Consider the following 26,548-nt stretch of genomic DNA (forward strand, 5'->3'; position numbering starts at 1 on the left):
GGAAGAGAGAGAGAGAGAGAGAGAGAGAGAGAGAGAGAGAGAGAGGGAGGAGGGAAGAGAGAGAGAGAGAGAGATGGAGAGACTTCCTAAGAGTTATACCACCCGAACAGTAGTTTCCTAGACGGCATTTATCCAGACTCAAAAACAGGATGAGAGAGTATAAATCTTAGTGGTCACACGGTGACTTCCTCCCTAGAGTCCCTATACTGCTACAATAGGCTACTGCAGTGGAAAACAACATAGGATCATCAATAATTAATTGGCTTAAAGATTGCATTATGGAAAAAATCCATAAAAACTAAACAATGAAAATGTTAGTTTTGTAATCATTATACTGCTATATTGCGTTAATAATTAAAATGCTATTGTTTAGTTAAAGCCTAATAAATAAATAAAGCGTATATAGCATATATAAAGCATAAAATAAATCAAGGCTATATATGGCCGATCTACAAGCTCACAGCACGTCGGGATGTGAGCGGCGAGCGGCGCTGTGAGTTTGTAGATTGGCTATTTTCGGTGGAACCTTGGTGCACGCCGACCCGCCCACAGCTGACGGTGATTGGTCGCGGCTTATCAGTACGGCGTTCTATTGGGTGATCCTGCTGTCGTTCAGACCCGGCAAGCCTCCAGGATACTTCACGGCTGTTCAGAGCTGTGCAAACTGATAAAGCGTAAGTGCAATCATATCATAAAACCGCAGTGGAGAAAAACGAGAAATAATAAAGGACGCCTCGTTGCTTTTTTTTGACCAGGCAGAAGACGAGCTTCATTGGCTATGGTAAGAATGTGCATGTATAGGCTCTACTCTAGTTTTTTTTTTTGATAATGTATGTATGATCGCTGTAGGCTCAGGTTGTTAGAGACGCGACCTGGTTTGTGCGCTTTGGGAAAACGTGAAACAGAATTAACCATAATAACTCACCGTCGCTCTGAAGTTGTCATGGTTACGACAAATAGGGGTTACATTCCCATGACATGCACTCAATTGCCATGGTATTATTATTTTGTGTGTTTAATGTGTATTATCTATCTTTTGGGGAAACTGAAACAAAAGATCCAAACTAAAAACTTAGTTTCCCCCCCCTCTGCCTGCTTCTGTTCTAGTAGGCCAGTGATGGACTAATAACGGATACTGATCCTACCAAGTCCAGACTTGTGCGCTAGTCATGAATGCTTTGTTTTTGTTTCTCAGTATTTGCATTGGAATTCCGCTTTTTGGGGGGCATATGGAGCTGCCGTGGACCTTGGTAATGCATTGTTTACGGCCACAGCTGCTGTGAAGGTTGGGTAATTGGGTATGAAATGAACTAGCCCGCACCCGAAAATGAATCATGGAATGATGAATTAAGACCATGGGATTGGAGAGTCTTTGTGCAGGCCAGGTAGCTTCATATAGCACGATGAAGATGATGAGAGGAATGGAATGCACGTTTTCTTTGCAGTGCAGTGACCCCCATTCTATGATTCTAGGCCAGTCAATCTCAACATGTGGGTCGATTTTGAGGGGTCCCCCAGGACCCCAGATGACAGTGAAGTGACAATTTAAGGACGTTCAAGATCTTTTTAATAAAAGAAAAGATATGAAATGTAATACCATAAAATCTAATACCATTATCACTGAAACAAAAGTAATCAACAAATGATATCCTACTATAAAAACTGATTTGTCAAATAATAAGAAAGATCTACACAAGCTCACAACAGCATTGTGAGCTTGTAGATGAAAAGGTTGAGAGGTGAACCTCTGGACTATAGGCTGGCTACTACTATATTCTTGAGCTTCTGGCCTGCCTGTGTGTGAAGCCATGTGTGGTGGACTGGTGGTTAAATAATTCATAACTGTGACAGACTGGGAATCCTTAAACTTCTTAGCCTATGGAATATTTATGCATCCATTATTTTGTATGAATATGCATGAGGAGGAGTAGACTGACCACTGGATACCATTAGGCGGCTTACTTGCTTCCTTGATGGAAGAGGTGAAGACTGCTGACACTGAGATTTTCATATGAACATCCCCTCCTGCGTGACTCTAATGTATCTCATAACTGTTACTCTTAAATAGAATGGAAAATGTATAACTTATTGGAATAAATGGACAATGAGGTCTGGAAAGGAGTCAGCTGAGGTGGTTCGGGCATCTGGTTAGGATGCCTCTCGGGTGCCTCCCTAGGGAGGTCCTCGACGCACGTCCCACTGGGAGGAGACCCCGGGACAGATGGAGGAAATACATCGACTCACTGGCCTTGGAACGTCTCGGAATCCCCCAGGAGGAAGTCACTAATGTTGCTCTGGAGAGGGAAGTCTGGAGCACTCTGGTGGAGCTGTTGCCCCCGCGACCCGACTACGGATAAGCGGTTGAAGATGGATGGATGGACAATGAGGTCAAATGGAATGAACATCCCAGAAATGGGAAAGGGGGTTTTAAGGGAAGTGAATATAAAACAGCCCTATCTTTATGCAGTACAGGTATGCTCAGACTATAGTGAATTAACTGAAGCTTTCTTATTGGGCACAGCAACATTTGTTAATATAGCATCAACATTATTTTTAATTGTGATGTGTGAGCTTGTAGATCTTTTTATTTTTTAGTATATATATATATTATAGATTTTTTTTGTTACACAACTCTTTATGGGGGTCCCTGGCACAAAATATTTGTTAGATAGTTTGAGAAGGAGCTGTAAGGGTCAACTTGCTTACAGTTGTACTTGCCTCGGTACCCAGGTTTTTATTTCCGTTCGCATTCGGCTCAAAAAGAATAGCCTGGGGAAACCCATTGGAAAATCTGGCATAGGAAGTGGGAGTAAACTTGTATTTCGCTAACCAATAACAGTGCAGAGGCGCGTCGTTCCAAATTTGGTGACGTCGGTGTTCTCCGCTGTTTTCTACCGGGGAGGGGAGGAGGTTGGCGTGGGCGGTGAACCAATAGGACCCACCGCTTGTTTTCATTTTCAACCGGCACCATACTGAGAATTTTACTGTGTATAGTCTACTGTTCCTACTTTGAAGTGAAATGGGGTTAGTTCTGTAACTGGATGTGTTTAGGTTGAGGTGGAGCATCTTAATTTCTTTTTTTTACAATTGATTTCTGGGCATTTATGCCTTTTATTGATAGGACTGATGGGAAATGAGGAGAGTGACACAGCAATTTAAACTAAGGTCGTCGGGATTCGAACACGCGGCACGCTGTCAGGCTGGCATTGCAGCCTAGGGTGCCCGGACCACCACACCGGCGGCCTGGGCCAAGGTGGAGCATCTTCTGATCAGTTGAATACTGAGCTGGTTGTCTGAGTTAATTGTCTCAGTAGTCTGGTTTTTGAGGACCCCCCCTCTTTCCTCCTTCCCTCCCCCTCTCTCTCTCTCTCTCTCTCTCTCTCCACTATTTGTGAGACCAAATTATGTAGTGTAACCAAAGCATTCAATGGCTGCCAATCTGTATCTTTTAATCCGGTTAATTGGGTGTGAGGAAAAGATAATAATGCAATCACGTAATTGCATGGGTGAAGATTGCTACTGGCTTCATCGCTACTAGTACACAGATGGTTTCATTCATTCAGTAGTGAGATCAGAATCTACGTGGATACACACTAAAATCCAGTGTTAATTTCAGAAAGTATGCAAATGTGTAGCTCTGGTCCATAGCTCTAATGCGTTGCATTTAGAGCCATGTTACTCTCGACTTCCGCCGCTCGCATGAATGCAGACCAGCACCTCGTTTTTAGCGTAAATAAAAAGAACTACTCAGAGCTACTCACCAAAACAAAGGCGGGTTGTGTCATTAGAAAGGCTACTTTCGGCCTGGGCCATGGCTCAGTGGTCCAGGCACCTTGGCTGGTAATCAGTCTGGCAGTGTGCCGCGGGTTCGACTCCCGATCCCGATGGCCTTTACTGCATGTCTTCCCCCCAGACAGTAGGCTGACAGGAAATGGGGAGAGCCCCATTTCCTGTCGGCCTACTGTCTGTCCCTCCTTACAAAATATAAAATATAATATAAAAAAAAAACATTACAAAAAAAAGAAAGGCTACTTTCCTTAGTGGGAGCACTCTGAGCCCCCCACCACACGTATAAACGGTACTTTTGGCCAGAAAGGGATTTTTTTTCACCGGAGGCAATTCTCTGGGCAATATCGGTAGAAGGCGCAGTGCAGTAACAAAGTATTTTTTCCCGTGGAAACAAAATCCCCTTTGACCAAAAAGTACCGTTTATAACGTGTGGTGGGGGGCTCAGAGTGCTCCCATTAAGGAAAGTAGGCTTTCTAATGACACAACCCACCTTTGTTTTGGTGAGTAGCAAAACGTTCTTTTTATTTACGCTAAAGACGAGAGGCTGGTCTGCATTCATGCGAGCGGCGGAAGTCGAGAGTAACATAGCTCTAAATGCAATGCATTAGAGCTATGGACTAGAGCTAGCAAAGAGCTAGCCAATGTGGACCCTTAACAGCTTCATTTGGTTTGTATACTCTGAGGTAAATTAACGCTGAGGATGTTGCAGTTTGTGTAGTAGCATTGTTCAGTTGATTGGACCATAGATAACTGTGACCAATCAGAAATACTGGTGCATGGCAGTTCAGGATTTTCAGTATGCTTATTGTTCAGCCACAAGGTGGCAGTGTCATTATCTTACACATAAATACCATAAGGAAACCTCTGTCTGGTCTGACTGTATGGTCAGCCATGGTTCAACTCAGTGTGTTGAGCAATCTGAACTTGCACAGGCTTTGGAGTGGTGCATTGGAGCTGAAAAGGTGCCTCCATGCACAGTTAGAAGAGGACTGTGTATGGGGCTGGTGAACAGCAACAAGTTTGATCCAGATCCAGATGATTGATTGCTATTATGTATCGAGTCAATTCTCGGTTTCAAAGCATTACATGGTAAGAATTTAGTGGCTGGGCAATATTACTAAACAAATAAAAATGAATTGGAGTACGTGTTTGCAATAACCTCCTCCACGCCCGGCTTCCCTCCTCCGAACACGGACCTGTAGTGTTGACATAAGCCAAATTCCAATACCGCAACTTTCACACTCGCTCACTCCCCTCGCGTCCTCCACTCGCTCCTCGGCTCCGCCCCCAGCGAGGAGGAGTGGAGGAGGAGAGGATTCAATGCGAGGACAGAGTGGTGGAGTGGATTTGCCTCTAGAATCGGAATGTACTCCGCTGTCATTTCAAAGCGACGGCACATTCCGCGATCACTTATGACGTGAATCAATTCAATTCAATTCAAAGGGCTTTATTGGCATGGGAAAACATACGTTTACATTGCCAAAGCAAAAGTGGTGGAACAATACAGTGTCACACAGCTGGATCACTGGAACTCTGAACCCAGAGCCATACAGTCTACAGAATAGACAATTCATTTTTGTGCATGTAACCGAGGCCAATGTGTATGTATTGGTAACATGTGCAACAAGGCTATTTATTCCTGAAATAGTGAATAAGCCAGGATGCGCACACTTTTATATTATATGATTGTGAATGTGAAGGGAATTCCTGACCTGCCCGCAGCCCGCGTTCCTTTTTGCTCGTATAAATACCCCCCCCCCCCCCCCCCCCCCCCTCCCCTCCTCGGACAGTCCTCCGACAGTCTTTGCAAATAACGGACACTATAACAGGAATTATTATAGGTAGTCTCTCTGACTTACATATTCAGTTCAGTCCACATATAAATAAATACATATTTGTCACCGTCATTCATAGCAGTCTGTGCATTCAGGCATGCACAGAGAGAAATTAACTATAGCTTTTGAGGTGCGCACAATATAGCCTACTTTTATTATGCTTATATCACACAACGCAATAAAGCCAGTGGCTTGTTGTGGTCCTTTCACTTTCACATAGGCTATACATAGGCTACTGTATCATTCTGAAGCTCTGCTCTATTAATTCAGCGAAAATGTGTCTCTTCAACAAACAGCAAAGCTTTTTAGTTTAATGTGTGTGCGTGCATGTGTGTGTTGGGTCAGCGACAGCGTCTCATCAGCCGCAGCGGCCGGCAGCTAGTGGTCGTGGATGGGGGGGGGGGGGGGGTGCATAGTATCGGGTTTCAAGCAGTGTTTTCTGTGCCACATGTGGAGGAGGCGGACTTATGTCACTGGAGAAGGAAAAAAACATGTACACGTGATGCGGAAATCCGCAGCGAGGAGACAACATACCCCACCGAGCCTGCACCTGATGTACACTCGCTCTATGCGGTCTCGGAGAGCCCACTCGGCTCCTCCACTCGACTCCACTCTCCTCCTCGATGGAGCACTTTAACAATCGGAACGTTAACCATTTCCGGGTCAAGCTGGAATGACCCCGAGTGATCGAGTGGGAGTGAGCGAGTGGCCGAGATTTTGGGTATTGGAATTTGGCTATAGACAAAGCCGGATGCACCACCATGCATTTGAAGCCACAAGCTCCATGGTGGTGGGCAGGGACTTTACCACTGCGCCGCCATCTTGTTTTGGTTTTAGACCTGAGGCGTTTTGAAAATAAATTTGTTTTTTATTCCACGATTTTGTAACAAATTCTTCACCCGATGCCAATTGCCTAAACTGTAATCCTGGCCGCTACTCTCCCCCTGCCGACCCGGGGAAAGCCCCGAACTGAGCCAATAGGTGTCAATTTGGGGGTCCTTGACATGAAAAAGTTTGAGAACCACTGATATATATCACAGTTGGGGTTGCTGGGAAGTACTCTGAAGTCTTTTAGTTGTCCTTGGACTGAATTCTGGGTCTGTACACCTACACTTTAATCCCGGGACAAACGTTTTAAATCTTTTCTATGGACCATGACCTACCTAGATTGGACGTCAATTCAATACAGTGCAGGAATAGTGGGCATTACAGTAAAACACTTGAGATTCATGTAAGTTGTATTGTGTATTGCAACCTACATTTAATAACGGTGATATTTCCATTATATATATATAGATCGATTCCCATTGAAATACACTGTGGCAAGAGGAGCTGACAGACTGAGCTGGAGTTACACGTGCGCTACACTGACACTGCGCTAAATTCAGTGGGAAGTTGGGAATGCAATGGAGTTGCAATTATGTGATGGTTATCTGTGTAACTTTGATCTGTTCAGTGGTTTGTGAGATTATATTTAAAAGAAAAAAAGGGATCCAAGAACAAAAGAAATGTAGAGAGGAAGTTAAAACAAAGTTTATAAAAGCGTGACCGGACGGACGGACGGACGGACGGACGGACGAGAGTTAAAACATAACCTCAGCCTGGCAGAGATGGCTTATCACAAATGGTTATATTTATTGGTTTAGCCACAAGGTGGCAGTGTCATTATGTATAATCATTTTGACAAAGCCTGTTATATTATGATCATCACATGAAGCTCTTTTTTTCTCTTTTATAATTTTTATCCCACGATTTTGTAACCCATTTTTCACCCCTGTGTCAATTATCCAATGTGATTCTGGGCTCTACACACCCTCAGCCAACCTAGTCCCCATATATGGGGGACATGGGGAGAGCAACAGACTTGAACTCATGCTTCCTTCATGCCTGAGTGTCCATGTTGCTCCTTTACACCTGACAGGGGGGAGTTTCCCTGTCAAGCTGTTTTTTAATGCAGATAAGATGAAGATCATGCTACTCTCCACTAGGGAGTGAGCTTTTGCTAATTCTTGCAAGGATAAGGATCAGTTATGGAACTAGTCTCTGGCTATATCACCCAGGTTTTCAGTTTGACCATCTGTTTTTTTTTTTATCTCAGGTCTAGTCTCAAAGCTCTAGGCAAAGTTGTTTTGTCTATATAAATATAGCAGCCAGAAAAGGTCCTGTCATCAACCTTCTTGCTTGACTATGGTGATTTCAGAATCAATCAATCAATCAATCAGAATCATGTCTCTCTATCATTGTGCTTTAAAGGAGAATTCCATGCTAGAAGGCTTTCTTACCTTTTATTTGTAGTTGTTACGTCCCCACCAAAGAGGTCCAGGTGTTATTTTGTGCAAAAGCGCATTATTGGCTATTTCCCCTACCATATTCAATGAATTGAATTGAATGGGGCATTGGGGTGTTAATTCGCTTGTTTCCATCGCTCAAAAATCAAAAAAAGAAAAGAAAACTGGTATATATCCTCTCTTCATAATGTAAATAGTATCCCAAGCGGCACACTTTACTACTTATTTCGATGGAAATAAGCGAATTAGCACAAAAACCCAACCCCCATTTAGGGCTTATATAATGCACTTTTGCACAAAATAACACCTGGACCTCTTTGGTGGGGACGTAACAACTACAAATAAAGGTAAGAAAGCCTTCTAGTATGGAATTCTCCTTTACTATTACTATGTAACTTTCCTGGATTTTAAGTGCTGATATTTTTACAGTTGAACTAATGGAGCTGACCTTTTTTACCCCTTCTAAATAATGTCCTCACAATCCCCCTGCCTGCCCTGAAGTCTGAACTGTGACAAGAAGGATCTTGTTGAGTTGCTCCCTTTCACTTTAGCATGGTGTATATTATTATTAAGTATTAGCATGCATTATTCAGCAGCCATATCGCATTTCTAACCTCTAAGGAAGACACGTTCCTACAAGCATCACTGGAAGAAATACTGTGTGTGCCGTGACGTAGACTCTGTGGGGGCGGCGGGGCTCCAGCCCCCATGAGGAATTGTGTGTGTGTGTGTGTGTGTGTGTGTGTGTGTGTGTGTGTGGGTGTGGGTGTGGGTGTGGGTGGTGTGGTGTGGGCGTGCCGCGCACCACGCCCGTTTGCGCAATTCTCGTCTTTGCATTGACTTTGTATCTAATCGCGCCGCTCCAACCATCCAAGTCTGAACGCACCTTAACGCCTCTTTTGTCCTCGCTGTCCGGGCCTGGGGGGTCCTCTCGTACACATGCAGATCAGGCATTCTGGATAGCAGGGGGGCGGGCCCTCATGAGTCGGACGATTATAAAAACATTTCGTGTGTGTGTCTCTGTCAGTCAGTCAGTCAAACGGGGGTTCCTGTATGACCATATCCAGTGCTTCCGTTCTTCTCACATGATTTACAGGAAAACTCAGAGGTTTTATGAAGGGAAACCAATCCCTCTGCTTCTCAGTGCTCACCTGGGCTTCTCTGTTTTCAGAGGGTTTGTCATTGTGTCATGTGTTCATATTACAGGCTGGCTGCAATGCATCACAGGTGTAATATGAAGTGAACCGCGATGATGAGATTACTGCCTTTGTGTTGCAAGAACACGGTGCAGTGTACCAGCCCACGTTACAAGCGGGTCCTATGCCACTCTTAACGTTGATAGGCTTTCTTTCCCCAAAGCACGTTTTTGATATCTTTTTCCGTTATTGAGAAATCGACCTGTGATTATTATTATTGAAGTCTGATGCCTCTTCTTCACTGGTTCATTTGACAGTGTATATTGTGGTCCCAAAGATGGCAAATAGTATCAAATAAATGCATAGATAGCCGATCAACTGCACAAGCTCACATGTCTCATCACAACGCATTGTGAGCTTGTAGATCGGCTCGGTTTATTAAAACATTTTTTTTAATGAATGAAATATGTTTTTGTCCGATCTGTATGGTAGTTATGTTATTAATACCATATAAGTATACAATTGAGGTGGTTTTATTTTGTTTCCCTGCTCTTCTATTGAGACATTTAGATTGTGTCAAAGGTCATGTCTCACCTAGACACATAATCTGACCTTTGACCTGATGGTCAAGATTCAATTTATCCCCTGAGCTCAGGGGATAAATTATCAATGGTAAAAAAAAATCTGCACTTGCCGGATTGGTTCAAATGGAAAGCTTCATAGTGCAGCTTCAGGGCTCATCAACACGTCCGTACACAGACAAAATGTCTGTGGCAAAGACTTGTCCTTGTCTGTGGCAAATATTAGATTTTTTGTCATTATTTATAATGTTCTTATTTTAATTATAAAACCCAATTACTGAATGCCAGTTTCCAGGTTTTTTTTTCTCCACAATATTTATGACATGTATTTACTACAACGCTATGACACATTAGGAGTGCACTAGTAGGCTACTAGTAGTGCTCAAATGTTTGAGCACTACTAGGGTCCATTTGGTTCCATTTGTACACTCAGAGTTACAGACCTGTTATGGTCATTCAGGGCTTTGTCTTTGTGTTTCTGGTAATATTACGTTTGTGTTTCTGTGACAAATGTCCACCATATAACCCAACATGGCGATGACCCCTGCGTAGCTTTAACAGCAGTAATCTTGTCAATTATTTTAACTTCTGAAATTCTTTTGAAAAGTTTTTTTTACTTTATAAAGTTCTGAATGTTAAAATTGTAGGATATGGGTCCATGCCACAAAAATGGTTCAAAATTTGAAATGGGGAGGGGGGGGGGGATTGAGAATCACTGGTTAAGTCCAGGTAAAACACTGCTGACCCTGGCCTGGGCCATGGCTCTGTGGTCCAGGCACCTTGGTAATCCAGTCTGGCAGTGTGCCACGGGCTCGACTCCCGATCCCGACGGCCTTTACTTCATGTCTTCCCCCCCCATCTCTCTCCCCATTTCCTGTCAGCCTACTGTCTGTCCCTCCCATAAAAAATATAAAATAAAAGCGAAAAAGCCACAAAAAAACATTAATTAAAAAAATCAACACTGCTGACCCGTACCGTACTGTTGACTCTTGAGCCCCAAAAGTCTTTCATTTTCAACTTGGCTGAAACACGTTGGTCTTCACTTTCGGGACAGTGTTTACATTATGACTCATGTCCTGTTGTTGATTAATTAAATCTCAGGCTCTGCTGAGTGTGTAATGACCTTAACCCCTCATTTCCTTTGCTTTCTCTTTCTCCTCATTCAAACCTAAATGGAAGAAGTGACCATTTACTAAATAAATAACCACAAAAGGTTGAGCTGTATTTGATACATTTATTTACCAAAGTGCAATATACAAAAACGTAAAAAAACATTATTTTTAATAATAAACTAAAAATGCATTTACTGTATCTCCAAAAACGTTATAGTTATGAGTTCATAACATACGTAACGGTGTGTAAATGCTAAAAATGCTACTCGATGGCACATCATAAAACAAAGAACCAGCTTTGTTTTACTGTATCTCAGACATACACAAATAGAAAGCTACTGCCACCAGCAGAGCAGGAAAGGGAAAATGTTAACCCCTTAACAGTCCCTGGTAGCCTCTCTTATCAGACAGGAGTCATCATTGGGTCAGATTCTGGACGGGACACTTCCTCTCCATACAGTAGTGTTGTATTGTTCTGGTTGATTGCCTAAGAGGAGTTCGGGGACATTGCCCTCCTTTTGTGGCCCCCATTCCTGTGTCGTGACCTCTGATGCTGCGGACGGCTTTTCCTACTCCGCCTCAGGCAAAGCTTTACGTTACGACCCAATTTAGTGGCCCTGAAAGAAAGGAGACAAACATAGCCTTAGTGCTTGACTTACTTACTTACTTACTTACTTACTGAAACGCATTTATGTTCTCTGCTTTGGTCAGACTCCTAACACAAATAACCTCTGTTCTGCATGGTTTTTAGGCCTACTATGATGTATTTGTACAAAAGCTTGAAGATTGTATCCTTAATTTAACTCATAAATGGAACCAAATAGACCCTTGTCCTTGTGTGTCCGTGTGGTTGTACTTGCACACTCTTCCAAGCTAAATTAGGCTATCACACTGGCATTCTGTTGCATTACTGCACTTAAATTAATACAATGTTTTTTCTGGTGGGTTAGGACCGAGAACTGGGTCACAAAGTGGTCTGACACAGCTGTGACTTGTAAATCAAATGGTTTGAACATTGTTTGACACATTGTTACACAATGCTCTACCCCCTCCAACTCTATACACTTAACCCATTTTCAACAGTTTTTATTATATTTTGACACTTGCTTTGGCAATGTAAACATATGTTTTCTCATTCCAATAAAGCTCCTTTAAATTTAAAATTGTATTGAATCCTAATGCAAGACAAGTTAAAATTGCAAATATTACAAACTTTTGTTTTCAAGGACAGACCATGTAGTTAAACCATGTAGTTAAAACTCTAATTTAGTTAATCACAAGTGGACATAAGTGACATCATGTCTCTCACCTGTTCCAGCAGCGTACGAGTAACCTTCCAACTTGTGACTGTGGATTCAGACACACTTCAGCATTGTTCTTCTTCAGAACGACTCTGAAATACAACACACCCATTAAATCAGAATCATATTTAACGGTAGCAGGAATTTTGTGTGTGCGTGTGTGCGTGCCATGATGTGGTACTCACATGACAGTGTGTCTGTCACAGTTGGGGTTGCTGGGAGTTACTCTGAGATCTGCTAGTTGTCCTCTGACTGAGTTCTGGGTCTGTGGACACCTGCATCTTAATCCTGGGACAAACGTGCCGCTTGTCTCTGGAACTAGACATTATAAAAACAACTTAGGTTAGAGGTCAAATCAAAAGAGAACAAAAAGGTTAAATCAATAAAGTGCAACAATTCAGAATTGATGTCTCACTTGCACAGGATAGCTGCTGTTGTGTAAGTGTTTCTATTTGCACAAGAGTGCGATATGCAGCCTTTTTATTTTCTGCTCTGATCATGCATCTTATGTGTATTTGACATTGCACCCTGTTATCTGACTTCCTTTGTTTCCTTCTCTGATCGCTATTCATCGGACTACTTTTGAAACTGTAACGTTTGTACAAAAAGTAACATAAGTAAAGTAGTCATATTTCCACAAACAGGATGGATTGGCAGATAGATGGATCAATAGAAGTAGACAGATACGGTAGGTAAATGGATAGATTTCTTACCTGTGATGCAGACACAGCAGAGGCACAGAGCAATGAGCTGACAGACTGAGTGAAGATGAAGCTTCATATTGGCATTACACACTGACAGAGCTCTAAGCCACGTGTGTGAGTAGTTATATAGACACTGTATACACATACCCCGCCCACACACCCACACAGCCACTCTGGATATTCCAAACCATGCGGAAAATCCCTCACTCTCTCTCACAGTGAAAAAAAATGAAAACCTTAAGTATCGGTATCCGGCTGCAGAGGCCCTGACGGTCAGGGACAGACATTCCTTCAGATTTGTCATATTGAAGGACATACTGTAGTGGTTAATACGTTTTTTCCCATGTCTGTTTTCAAGGCTGTTTCCTTTTCACTGACTGTGCAGAATGTATTTATGTAATTGTCAAATAATCTAAAAATACTTTTTTAAATTAAGAAACAATGAGGGTCATCTTTTATTGCTGTGACTGAGATAACATCATAAATGATCAGTTATTGACTACGGTAGCCGTATTCTTCCTTTAATCTTTGTGCTCGTAGTGCATGCCGAGCTTTGCCCCGACATGCAGCCTTTGTTAGTCAACCTGGCTCTGAATCAATAAGTACATGTGATTTCTTAGAAACCTCAACAAGGAAGCCACCATGGATTTAACAACTTTTTTTTTTGTTTCTTTTTTAAACATTACCAACTGTGAAAAAGCCATTGAAACCCAATCTAATTATATTCAAATGTTAGCTGAAATGATTACATTTAATGCTTATGCTTTTTTCCTCTCCTCTATTCTGCAGTTATGTTGTGGACAGAATGGGTGATAGTCAGACCTACGTGAAGCTTACTGAAGAAAAACGCATCGCAAAGTAAGCACTTGTGTATATTCTTTGATTATAGCATGAACTTAAAGGGATATTTCACTTTCAAACATGTTTGTAACTTCTAAATCCATTTTAACCATGTTAGATTCATTTAAAGTGAAATATCCCTTAAAGGGCCACTTGACTTAACCCATTTTCAACCTATCTTCATATAATTGGTCCGACTCCTCACTAATGCCCATGTTACCATTTTTGTCTACTCGGTCTGTGTCTCAGGAACCCGCCTACCAGTGACATCATCGGTAGGGAATCCAAGCTAATAGATACTGCACGCTGACTATTCCTGGAAAGTTAGCATGCTATAATGGAAGCCATTGTTTTCGCATTAAGAAGAAAAAAAAGAGAAATAATAACTGCCCTAACGATGAGGTCACTGGTAGGTGGGTGTCTGAAGTGTCCACATACAGCCCTCCTATGAGACACAGGCCGAATAGAAAAAAATGGGTACCATTTTATCATGAGCATTACTCAGGTCAAATTATATGAAGATGGGTTAAAAAGGGGTGAAGTCGTCCTTTAAGTGTAATTATATATACTTTTATCAGGTTTGCTCACATTACACACCCCATGAAGCCTTGATTCATGGAGAGGTTTTGTTGCAATCCTAAGCCAATATGACCGGCAAAGAGTCTTCTACTGGGTCTCCTACTGACCCATGAGCCGGTCATCAAACATTTGGCTCAGGAATACGACAAACTAAACTCCATACTAAATCTCCATAAATTCATGGCTTCATGGGGTGTGTAATTGATAGAAAATTTGTCATGTTTTTGGGTGAATTACTTATTTTAACACGAGTGTAAAATACATTAATTTAAAGATCCTACAACATGAATTTAAACTTTTCCCATTTTTTTTTCTTTTTGCGCTCCTCTACAGTACAGTGTCTATTATCCCCTCAAATACCGTAACCCAATTTTGAACAATCAGGCTTTCTCATCATATTTGGGTTTTTATGTACAGTGGTCTCACAACAGGCTAACTGATTTGGTGCTATGTCCCTACGTTGTATAATTCATCCCCCTCTTCAGTTCCACATTTGCATTTCGTCTTTGGACTGTTTATATAGAGAGGTGATTTAGGCTCAATCCATTATTATATGATATTTAATTTAATATTAAAAACTGGTTTAAAAAGCATATTGTAGTTCCTTTTAAAGGTGGTGGGAAGCTGCACGGGTTTAAAGTCACAAGTACTGTGCATTTAATTAAGTCATTTTTGAGGTATTTTATGAACTTTATACTTCTACTCCACTATATCTCGCAGTGCGAAGATTTCTTTTTTTTTTACTCCACTACAGCTTTAATTACTAGTTATGTTGCATATTTCTTTATACCGGTAATTAACACAAAACAGATACAGATAAATTATTATTAAAACTTAATAATTAATATCAGCCCCACCTTTACAATCTTCTACAGTAAAGTGATGAACACATTAACCACTTTCAACCTGTGGCGCACCCTACTTTGGGCATGTCATTATAGGCCTATTTTTTTGCTATTTGTTTTACATAAATGAAGTAGGTTTGTTTTTTGACTAGAGTACAATTTTGAATGCAGCACTTTTACAGACAGAGTAGTCCTACACTGTGGTATTGGTAACAGTAGTCCTACACTGTGGTATTGGTAACAGTAGTCCTACACTGTGGTATTGGTAACAGAGTAGTCCTACGTTGTGGTATTGGTAACAGTAGTCCTACACTGTGGTATTGGTAACAGAGTAGTCCTACACTGTGGTATTGGTAACAGTAGTCCTACACTGTGGTATTGGTAACAGAGTAGTCCTACACTGTGGTATTGGTAACAGAGTAGTCCTACACTGTGGTATTGGTAACAGAGTAGTCCTACGTTGTGGTATTGGTAACAGTAGTCCTACACTGTGGTATTGGTAACAGTAGTCCTACACTGTGGTATTGGTAACAGAGTAGTCCTACACTGTGGTATTGGTAACAGAGTAGTCCTACACTGTGGTATTGGTAACAGTAGTCCTACACTGTGGTATTGGTAACAGTAGTCCTACACTGTGGTATTGGTAACAGAGTAGTCCTACACTGTGGTATTGGTAACCGTAGTCCTACACTGTGGTATTGGTAACAGAGTAGTCCTACACTGTGGTATTGGTAACAGAGTAGTCCTACACTGTGGTATTGGTAACAGAGTAGTCCTACGTTGTGGTATTGGTAACAGTAGTCCTACACTGTGGTATTGGTAACAGTAGTCCTACACTGTGGTATTGGTAACAGAGTAGTCCTACACTGTGGTATTGGTAACAGAGTAGTCCTACACTGTGGTATTGGTAACAGTAGTCCTACACTGTGGTATTGGTAACAGTAGTCCTACACTGTGGTATTGGTAACAGAGTAGTCCTACACTGTGGTATTGGTAACCGTAGTCCTACACTGTGGTATTGGTAACAGAGTAGTCCTACACTGTGGTATTGGTAACAGAGTAGTCCTACACTGTGGTATTGGTAACAGAGTAGTCCTACGTTGTGGTATTGGTAACAGTAGTCCTACACTGTGGTATTGGTAACAGTAGTCCTACACTGTGGTATTGGTAACAGAGTAGTCCTACACTGTGGTATTGGTAACAGAGTAGTCCTACACTGTGGTATTGGTAACAGTAGTCCTACACTGTGGTATTGGTAACAGTAGTCCTACACTGTGGTATTGGTAACAGAGTAGTCCTACACTGTGGTATTGGTAACCGTAGTCCTACACTGTGGTATTGGTAACAGAGTAGTCCTACACTGTGGTATTGGTAACAGAGTAGTCCTACACTGTGGTATTGGTAACAGTAGTCCTACACTGTGGTATTGGTAACAGTAGTCCTACACTGTGGTATTGGTAACAGTAGTCCTACACTGTGGTATTAGTAACAGAGTAGTCCTACACTGTGGTATTGGTAACAGTAGTCCTACACTGTGGTATTGGTAACAGTAGTCCTACACTGTGGTATTGGTAACAGTAGTCCTACACTGTGGTATTGGTAACAGTAGTCCTACACTGTGGTATTGGTAACAGAGTAGTCCTACACTGTGGTATTGGTAACAGTAGTCCTACACTGTGGTATTGGTAACAGTAGTCCTACACTGTGGTATTGGTAACAGTAGTCCTACACTGTGGTATTGGTAACAGAGTAGTCCTACACTGTGGTATTGGTAACAGTAGTCCTACACTGTGGTATTGGTAACAGTAGTCCTACACTGTGGTATTGGTAACAGTAGTCCTACACTGTGGTATTGGTAACAGTAGTCCTACACTGTGGTATTGGTAACAGAGTAGTCCTACGTTGTGGTATTGGTAACAGTAGTCCTACGTTGTGGTATTGGTAACAGTAGTCCTACACTGTGGTATTGGTAACAGAGTAGTCCTACACTGTGGTATTGGTAACAGTAGTCCTACACTGTGGTATTGGTAACAGTAGTCCTACACTGTGGTATTGGTAACAGTAGTCCTACACTGTGGTATTGGTAACAGAGTAGTCCTACACTGTGGTATTGGTAACAGAGTAGTCCTACACTGTGGTATTGGTAACAGAGTAGTCCTACACTGTGGTATTGGTAACAGTAGTCCTACACTGTGGTATTGGTAACAGAGTAGTCCTACGTTGTGGTATTGGTAACAGTAGTCCTACACTGTGGTATTGGTAACAGTAGTCCTACACTGTGGTATTGGTAACAGAGTAGTCCTACGTTGTGGTATTGGTAACAGTAGTCCTACACTGTGGTATTGGTAACAGAGTAGTCCTACACTGTGGTATTGGTAACAGTAGTCCTACGTTGTGGTATTGGTAACAGTAGTCCTACGTTGTGGTATTGGTAACAGTAGTCCTACACTGTGGTATTGGTAACAGTAGTCCTACACTGTGGTATTGGTAACAGTAGTCCTACACTGTGGTATTGGTAACAGTAGTCCTACACTGTGGTATTGGTAACAGAGTAGTCCTACACTGTGGTATTGGTAACAGTAGTCCTACACTGTGGTATTGGTAACAGTAGTCCTACACTGTGGTATTGGTAACAGTAGTCCTACACTGTGGTATTGGTAACAGAGTAGTCCTACGTTGTGGTATTGGTAACAGAGTAGTCCTACACTGTGGTATTGGTAACAGTAGTCCTACACTGTGGTATTGGTAACAGTAGTCCTACACTGTGGTATTGGTAACAGAGTAGTCCTACACTGTGGTATTGGTAACAGAGTAGTCCTACACTGTGGTATTGGTAACAGTAGTCCTACACTGTGGTATTGGTAACAGAGTAGTCCTACACTGTGGTATTGGTAACAGTAGTCCTACACTGTGGTATTGGTAACAGTAGTCCTACGTTGTGGTATTGGTAACAGTAGTCCTACACTGTGGTATTGGTAACAGAGTAGTCCTACACTGTGGTATTGGTAACAGTAGTCCTACACTGTGGTATTGGTAACAGAGTAGTCCTACACTGTGGTATTGGTAACAGTAGTCCTACACTGTGGTATTGGTAACAGTAGTCCTACACTGTGGTATTGGTAACAGTAGTCCTACACTGTGGTATTGGTAACAGTAGTCCTACACTGTGGTATTGGTAACAGAGTAGTCCTACACTGTGGTATTGGTAACAGAGTAGTCCTACACTGTGGTATTGGTAACAGTAGTCCTACACTGTGGTATTGGTAACAGTAGTCCTACACTGTGGTATTGGTAACAGTAGTCCTACACTGTGGTATTGGTAACAGTAGTCCTACACTGTGGTATTGGTAACAGTAGTCCTACACTGTGGTATTGGTAACAGTAGTCCTACACTGTGGTATTGGTAACAGTAGTCCTACACTGTGGTATTGGTAACAGTAGTCCTACACTGTGGTATTGGTAACAGTAGTCCTACGTTGTGGTATTGGTAACAGTAGTCCTACATTGTGGTATTGGTAACAGTAGTCCTACACTGTGGTATTGGTAACAGAGTAGTCCTACGTTGTGGTATTGGTAACAGAGTAGTCCTACACTGTGGTATTGGTAACAGAGTAGTCCTACATTGTGGTATTGGTAACAGAGTAGTCCTACACTGTGGTATTGGTAACAGAGTAGTCCTACACTGTGGTATTGGTAACAGAGTAGTCCTACACTGTGGTATTGGTAACAGAGTAGTCCTACACTGTGGTATTGGTAACAGTAGTCCTACACTGTGGTATTGGTAACAGAGTAGTCCTACACTGTGGTATTGGTAACAGAGTAGTCCTACACTGTGGTATTGGTAACAGAGTAGTCCTACACTGTGGTATTGGTAACAGAGTAGTCCTACACTGTGGTATTGGTAACAGAGTAGTCCTACACTGTGGTATTGGTAACAGTAGTCCTACACTGTGGTATTGGTAACAGTAGTCCTACACTGTGGTATTGGTAACAGTAGTCCTACACTGTGGTATTGGTAACAGAGTAGTCCTACACTGTGGTATTGGTAACAGAGTAGTCCTACACTGTGGTATTGGTAACAGTAGTCCTACACTGTGGTATTGGTAACAGTAGTCCTACACTGTGGTATTGGTAACAGTAGTCCTACACTGTGGTATTGGTAACAGAGTAGTCCTACGTTGTGGTATTGGTACTTTCACTTAAGTCCAAGTCTGAGTCAAAAATAACATATTTTCAACTAAAGAAAGAAAGGCAAGAGGGTGCTTGCATTGTGTTGGCAACTTGGCATCTGTGTATCCCTGTGCATCCCCCCCCTCCCTTCACAGGGACTTCACATGGACATGACACAAATGGACATTATTATTAGTATTGTAGTCTAACTTAATTATTTATTATGGTCTTGCTGGTTTTAGGGATGGAAGTGTTTTAAATGGTAGGATTTATTTTAGCTTTTAGTCCTCTTGTCCTGTTTTACTGCTCACTTCTGTGGGGCTGACCTACATACATTTCACTGCATTTTAAAGATTTTTAAATATGTATGTGACAAATAAAGATTGATTGATTGATCCTTGGTGGTAATTTGTTCACATTCAGGTCTGACATTTTGTCACTGCTGAGAACCTACAACTGTTACCATGAAGGGAAGAACTTCCAGCTGAGAACGCGGGAGGTAAGACAATGTGGTTATCACCTGTCTGGAGAAAGCTACAGCTACATTTACAAACCGTTTCATTTTGGTAGAAGCAGGTTTCGTTAATAATTTACCAGTATTTGTACATCAAATATCTGATCTACATACAGTACAAGCTTGAACACTGTCTATTTTCACAGAATGTACTGTAGAATGTTCGCCTATTATGAGTCTGACTTGGTTCACGAGACACAGGAGCTTGGCAATTTTCCAGATATGTGATCTTACTCAATAAACAAGTCACAGATGAAACAGAAACCAGTTAAACCAGAACAGTTAAAGGAGAATTCAATACTAGAAGGCTTTCTTACCTTTATTTGTAGTCGTTACGTCCCCACCAAAGAGGTCCAGGTGTTATTTTGTGCAAAAGCGCATTATTGGCTATTTCCCCTACCATGAGCCCTCTCTGAATTGCATTGAATTGAATGGGGCTATGGGGTGTTGTGCTAATTCGCTTATTTCCATCGCTCAAAAATCTATTTTTGTTGTATATATCCTCTCTTCATAATGAAAATAGTATCCCAAGCGGCACACTTTACTACTTATTTCGATGGAAATAAGCGAATTAGCACAACAACCCAACCCCCAGTGAGGGCTTATATGGTAGGGGAAATAGCCAATAATGCACTTTTGCACAAAATAACCCCTGGACCACTTTGGTGGGGACTACAAATAAAGGTAAGAAAGCCTTCTAGTAGGGAATTCTCCTTTAAGCCACACGTGCCACACAAAGTTGTTATTGTAATCCCTTCTTTTTTTTTCTTACTATGTTTTATATACAGCATGTTCCTATAATATTTGGTCATTTTTTTTTAATCTTTGCCAATTTATTTTATTTGGAATCACAATGAGTCAGACTTGTTTTGACTTGCTATTAAGCACAGGTATCTTCATCATTCATCTTCACAGGCATGAAGCCTTCTGCTTGTTCATGAACGGGAGTCAGGACAAGTGCAGGTTAGGGACGAAGACAAAAACAAAATCCCCGTCTCATTCCAGTTGAGTGAGCATGGGGAACATTTGGACATGTAGAATCCAGACATATACACTATGTGTCTGGCAAAGTAGTACCATATGTAGCTGTTGTGGTATAGCCTAAATGATGATGTTGGACAACTGTATGCAGGAGTGAGGTTATTTGTTTCACCGTTATTCTCTGGCTTTTATGGTTGGGAGTTCCCCCATAGGAATCTAAACAGGGCTGGGGGGGGGGGGGGGGGGTGGGTGGGTGTGTGTGTGTGTGTGTGTGTGTGTCAGTGTGTGTGTGTGTGCGCCACACTGTCTCCTCTTCCATATGACTACTATATTAGCTCACTGACCCTGGGATTTTTCCACGAAATGGACACATTTTTGTGAGCAGGACAAGACTTGGAGACACACACACACACACACACACACACACACACACACACACACACACACACGCCGACCCAGAACAATGACCTTTATGTGGCAGAATCTACAATGTCTGTAACAGATCAGTGTTTCCTCACCTCAGGTCCGGGTCAACGATCAGAAGGGGGAGGGAGGGGGGGGTGGTAGGGGGAGACCTTACAAAAGTGTAAACATGTTGCTCAAGATCATAACTTGCAATGGTCATATTGTCATTTATTTAACGTTTATGCCCGATGAAGGTCTGAGTGACTGAAACATTGTATCAATACATTTCTTCCCCTTTTGCTGCTCTTCAAGTTCATTACTCTTTTTTTTTAATGTTTTTTTTTGTGGCTTTCGCCTTTTATTTTTTATATTTTTTTATGGAGGGACAGACAGTAGGCTGACAGGAAATGGGGAGAGAGATGGGGGGAAGACATGCAATAAAGGATCGGGAGTCGAACCCGCGGCACACTGCCAGACTGGATTACCAGCCAAGGTGCCTGGACCACTGAGCCATGGCCCAGGCCTCAAGTTCATTACTCTTGATGCACTTGTCCATCTCGGTAGGTGTGCAACAGGACTTTTATTTTTTCTTTTTTTTCTCATGGTCCTATTGTCAAAAATGCTCAAAATATATATATATTAAAAAAAAAATGAAAATAGCAGATCTACAAGCTCACACCATGTCGTACGAGACATATAGGGCTTAAGTGGATAAAGGTTTGGGAGCCATTGGTCTAGTAGTGGTTATGGCTACCATTTAAAGATGATTTTTACTCTGATTATAAATTAGTTCCACACTGTTTGAGTCGAGCGGCATTAGCAACATTATTGTTGTTTGATTTTGGGTGTCGACAGAACCACAGACACATGTTCGTTTAACGCTGTTCCGGATTAACTTGTGGTTTTGTAAATCATTTATATGTCTTAACAGCTTGGCATACGGACGCTATTTGAATAGTCCATCTAACCTCATAAACCAGATAATGATGGCGTAGATTGCTGGCAGTTGACTCACCAGCCCCTGTGGTCATGAGAGAGGGGGACCATGTACAGTATTACTCAGCTGGGACACATGGTGGAATGTTATCATAATACACACGGCTGGGTGAATCTCTAACCTCTTTCAACCTGCCATACCTCTATTTTGGGCATGTTCATTATAGATGGACATTTTCAAAATAAAGAAATCACATCTTACATTTTTTTTTAATTTCCAAAATTTCTCAAATCTTCTACATTTATGAACATTTATAACCAATAACATTTCTGCAAGCTCACAACGCGTCACATTCACGACACGTTGTGACCTTGTAGATTGTCTATTTTCGAATAGCCAAAGTATTACTGTAAATGCTAGTGCCCCTTGGCCTTGGCCCCAGGCTTTTTCCCTGCGCGAAATCTCTTTGCTGAACATGGCCAAGCTACATGTTGTTTTGCAGAATATTCACCTACTAGGAAATGCCTAGAACAAGGATGCAGCGGTTCAAGTTGTTAAGCGGTTAATCTTCTACATCAAAGAATAATGGGCTAAATGAGTGTATGCGGTTGAAACTGAGTAAAACTGATGACGTTCAGACATGTTGGTTAGTGTAATCTGTCAGACTGTTATTGTAGTAGCCAGTCTGTCAAACCGGTTCTTCTGAGTGAAAGTGGAAGAGTTCAGGGTAGTTAGACAGGCCACAAACATGTACAGTAAGTGTTATGCTCTTGTCATGATGCCTGGTGTTGTTTGTCTTTTTCATACAGTAATCTACATCAGGGGTTCTCAACCTGTGGGTCGCGACCCCTCGGGGGGGGGTCGCCAAATTATTTTAGGGGGTCCCCAAATTATTTTCAAAAAAATAAAAATAAAAGATTTCTTTTTTTTTTTCACGGTTTTTCAAAAATAGCAGACCTACAAGCTCGTAGCGCGCCACTCGGTGGCGCGCTATGAGCTTGTAGATCTGCTATTTTTCATTAGCTAAATTATAACATAATGCTTAAAACACCAAAAGGGGTTCCCGCCCAAAATGGGTTAAGGTTATTGTAGCAGTCAATTTATATTGGGGGTCGGGAGGGGGCGGGGCGGGGGTCCCGAGATATTGCCAAAGCATTTCCGGGGGTCCCCGGCCAAAAACGTTGAGAACCCCTGATCTACATGTCATTAATGTACAAGTAAAGCTCAATAGCCTGCGGCTGCATCATTGTTGGAGGTTCCTGGTTAAAGGTTTTATCCCCAGGCCCTCCTGGCTGTGTGTCGAAGTGTCCTTGAGCAAGACACCGGACCCCTAACTGGTCCCGATGAGCAGTTTGGTGCCTTTCACAGTGTCTGCCGGTGTGAATGGGTGAATGCGATTAAATTGAGAAAGGTGTGTTATATCCTACTATAAATGCAGTTCATTATTACACTTGAGAATGGTGTGCTATTGACAACCTGATTGACAATACAGGAGTATTTTTATATATTGATTGCTAATAATTAATTATGCATGTAAATTGCATTTCAATCTAATCCTATGTTGCTGTGGGCTGTGTGTATGCTGAGCACTGCCTGTGGTAGGTCTAACAACCAACCTATGATCTATCTATAAATATCCATGCATGCAACTCCCTCTAGTGTTTAAGAGAATGTTAGTTTATTTAGCTATTGTGCTGTCGTACCGCTGGCTACCAGCAGAGGGCACAGAAGTGCTTTGTCTTCAGCTGAAAGTCACTTGTCAGTTGTCATCACCAGTAATGGCTTTGGCTTCAATGTTAAAAAAAAACATGCTGGTAACTTTGTTCTCAAAAGTACAGAGCTTATTTGTTTTGTATTTTAACTATAATACTGGTTTTCTTTTTTGTAATTTGTAGTATAGGTTACCGAAAATGCATTTGTCAAAGAAAAAATACAAAAAAGCAAAAGAAACACATTTTCATTTGTAGGTTTTATTATAAATTGTAGAAAAGTCAACATAGAATAGAGTTTGAGAATGTAAACATGATGACCTGAGTCGACCTGAGGCGTTAGAAATAAATATATCGTAAGCTCTCCAAGAGACTTGCTACATCGTTCTGTCGTCGTTCTGTCGCAGCATAGAATCGCATGATTCGGTATTGTCTGTACAGTGTATACTGGTTCTCAACATGGGGTCTTGGCTCCTTGAGTTGGTCCCCAGCTAAATGATCAACACATCATTTTCAGATAGGGGGTCTGCGACCAAATGATATCAATTTGGGGGTCCTTGACATGGAAAAGGTTTGGGTTACAGTACCAAACGATTGCCTACATATCCCTTCATGCACCTTGTCCTTCAAGTCCTACTCTGTGACTGTCCAAACAGCCAGTCCACAGGGTCTCTTGCTCTGCCCCCCGTCAGTGAGAACTCCTCATGAGTGGAGGATGAGGCGAGCCTGGGAGTCCTTAGTGTGCGGGGGGATCCGCGAGGCATCGATGCCGAGGCAGAGTGCTTCATTTGGGCCTTGGAAAAAAGCCTCGGCCTCTGGGTCCTTTGCAGCCGGACGGGGCCATAGCTTGCGGCCTCTGCGGGCCGGGCGAGTGCCTGGATGCTGCTCATGTAGTCCTCAAGGGTCTGGGTGCTCTGCAGAGACTGTGAGGAGGAGCAGGAGCAGGAGGAGGAGGAGGAGGAGGAGGAGGAGGGCAGGGCAGGGACCCCATGTGAAACGGAGTCCTCCAGGGTCTCTTTGATGGTGGGTAGGTGAACCAGGGGCAGGAGCAACTGTCTGCGCTTCATTCTGCAATGAGAGAGAGAAGAGAAGGACTGTTGAGTTGGGTTGTTGTCACCATGGAAGTCATAAGAACTGAACGCTTCGGTTCACCTAAGCACTGCTGCTATGACATGTGGATTTCCTTCCCCACAGGGATAAGTAAAGGTCTGTCTCTAAATTAACTTCAACAGTTCGCTTATACCATTAAAATTATTTAAAAAAAAAAAATTCAGTTGTGTTAAGCCTCAAATGTAATTTATCAGCAGTAACATTTTACAACTCTATAACAAGGCTATAGAGATTGTGTAGCTCCAGGTCATGTATAACTTCACATCTCACACGTCTTTACTCTATTTTTAATTAAGTCAGTTATAATAATGAGAATACAGGATTTGATATATATGTACAGTACTGGATTTCCTGATAATTGCATACTTTATATCCTTTTTTCAATGGCGACTTGAACCTTTTGTTGTAAATTATTGTGATGAATATCATATATATTTAAATCAATATTTAAATCCTCTTATCCATTCAAATCCTTCATCCAATTGTAACAGAGTGTACACAATGTAACCAAATGGACCCTTGTTTATTTTATTTTATTTGACCTGCTGAATCCCACTGAGATGCAAGAGCCCCTTAGGATATTATTGTATAGGTTAGATAATATAAGAAGCGTTCTCACCTTTAGGATGTTGGAGTCGGACACGCTGTGTGAAAGAGAGCGATGTTGACTAAGTCCAGTGAGCGAGCGAGAGTGAATGATGCTATTGCACACATTACTGGGCTTTATATACACGCACACTGCACTGGAGAGATAAGAGGACCACGCCGGGGTACTAAATATAGTGCTGCTGACCTTGCTGTGTGTGTGTGTGTGTGTGCATGCGCGTGTGCGTGCTCACTGTATCTGTGTGTTCAGGAAATTCAGGAGGAGTGGCTGGTTACAGAGGTTCAACTACTCCGAATGTTTATACTTCAGAAACAATGAGACCCTGAGAGCAGCCGCATGCACTCTCTCTCACACAACGTGCGTGCCCACACACACGCACACTCCCATTTGAAAGGGTTATGTGATCAGAAAGCCAACACACTCCTGAAGATTGTTGGTCTGAATGCATTACATCTTCTCCGTCTACTTTTCTAAGTAGCAGGTTCAAAGAGATGCAGTATAGGATACTTCATAGACAACACAGAACACCTGAAATTTTGATATACACTGTTTCTTGGAATGTCCCAAGATAGCCAGATTCTGGTCTTGTGTGACAAAATAATTGAGTTCAATTATGAAGTCTACGATCTGTAAAGATCCCTAGACAATTTTTATTAGGGCTGCCATCAAAATGTGGGGTACTAGATCCTAGAAGAGCTAAGCTACTTAATAAGCTTCTCTGTGTAGCTAGAAAATGCATTTTGTTTAATTGGATTCACGAAAAACCTCCATCAGTGACTCGGTGGATGAATTGAAGTGTAATGCTTAATTGGGTCGTCCACTCACAGTTAACAGTATATGTATTGAGTTTGTGCTTGAAATGTACTGTAATTCTGCAAACTGTTAATAAATATTTCAATCAATCAAAGAAATCTACAGAGTACTTCCAATGGAAAGGCTCAGTGCAAAATTAAAATAGACAATGACTTGTGAATATATGGCAGCCGCTGATAGATTACTTGCCCAGGGATCTATCTACTGTGATTTATAAAGGAAGTGATTCATTGGATTGGAGAGCCCCAGCTGTACTCTTGCAATTTGCCTTCTGATGTGCCCGTGTGTGTTA

General features: G+C 41.9%; 3 protein-coding genes across 6 annotated transcripts in view; 1 reads left to right on the forward strand and 2 right to left on the reverse strand.

The window, feature by feature from the left end:
* Positions 1–626: 626 nt before the first annotated feature.
* Positions 627–26,548, forward strand: part of rassf4a (Ras association domain family member 4a) — a 36,597-nt gene continuing 10,675 nt past the window's right edge. For 2 of the 4 annotated variants that reach the window (XR_013790916.1, XM_079511777.1), the window contains exons 1-3: positions 627–781; positions 13,536–13,604; positions 19,604–19,692. Coding sequence is in view for 3 of the 4 variants with exons in the window: in XM_079511777.1 (XP_079367903.1) it covers positions 13,552–13,604; positions 19,604–19,692 (142 nt within the window). In the remaining variant the exon portion in view is untranslated. Of the gene's footprint in view, positions 782–13,535; positions 13,605–19,603; positions 19,693–21,520; positions 21,641–26,548 lie in introns of those variants that run through there. The other 2 variants (XM_079511778.1, XM_079511779.1) reach the window with 2 other exon arrangements.
* On the reverse strand, positions 10,844–12,829 carry LOC306931233 (uncharacterized protein). Its single transcript, XM_079512516.1, has 4 exons — positions 12,756–12,829; positions 12,228–12,360; positions 12,051–12,134; positions 10,844–11,358 (listed from the first exon to the last, which is right to left on the reverse strand). Exons 1-4 carry the CDS (start codon positions 12,820–12,822, stop codon positions 11,229–11,231), a joined length of 414 nt encoding a protein of 137 aa, XP_079368642.1. The 5' UTR covers positions 12,823–12,829; the 3' UTR covers positions 10,844–11,228.
* LOC306930686 (uncharacterized protein) lies at positions 23,978–25,799 on the reverse strand. The gene is made up of 2 exons (XM_079511781.1): positions 25,456–25,799; positions 23,978–24,794 (listed from the first exon to the last, which is right to left on the reverse strand). Exon 2 carries the CDS (start codon positions 24,791–24,793, stop codon positions 24,353–24,355), a length of 441 nt encoding a protein of 146 aa, XP_079367907.1. The 5' UTR covers position 24,794; positions 25,456–25,799; the 3' UTR covers positions 23,978–24,352.

The sequence above is a fragment of the Electrona antarctica genome, assembly GCF_951216825.1.
Source record: "Electrona antarctica genome assembly, chromosome: 10".
NCBI classification, from domain to species: Eukaryota; Metazoa; Chordata; class Actinopteri; order Myctophiformes; family Myctophidae; genus Electrona; species Electrona antarctica.

Excerpts from the sequence above, each read along its gene's own strand:
- LOC306931233 (XM_079512516.1), bottom strand. The coding sequence starts at position 12,822 with ATGAAGCTTCATCTTCACTCAGTCTGTCAGCTCATTGCTCTGTGCCTC. Across the intron at positions 12,361-12,755 it reads CTGCTGTGTCTGCATCACAG|TTCCAGAGACAAGCGGCACG; the intron begins GTAAGAAATCTA and ends TATAATGTCTAG. Across the intron at positions 11,359-12,050 it reads CTCGTACGCTGCTGGAACAG|GGCCACTAAATTGGGTCGTA; the intron begins GTGAGAGACATG and ends CCTTTCTTTCAG.
- LOC306930686 (XM_079511781.1), bottom strand. The coding sequence starts at position 24,793 with ATGAAGCGCAGACAGTTGCTCCTGCCCCTGGTTCACCTACCCACCATC.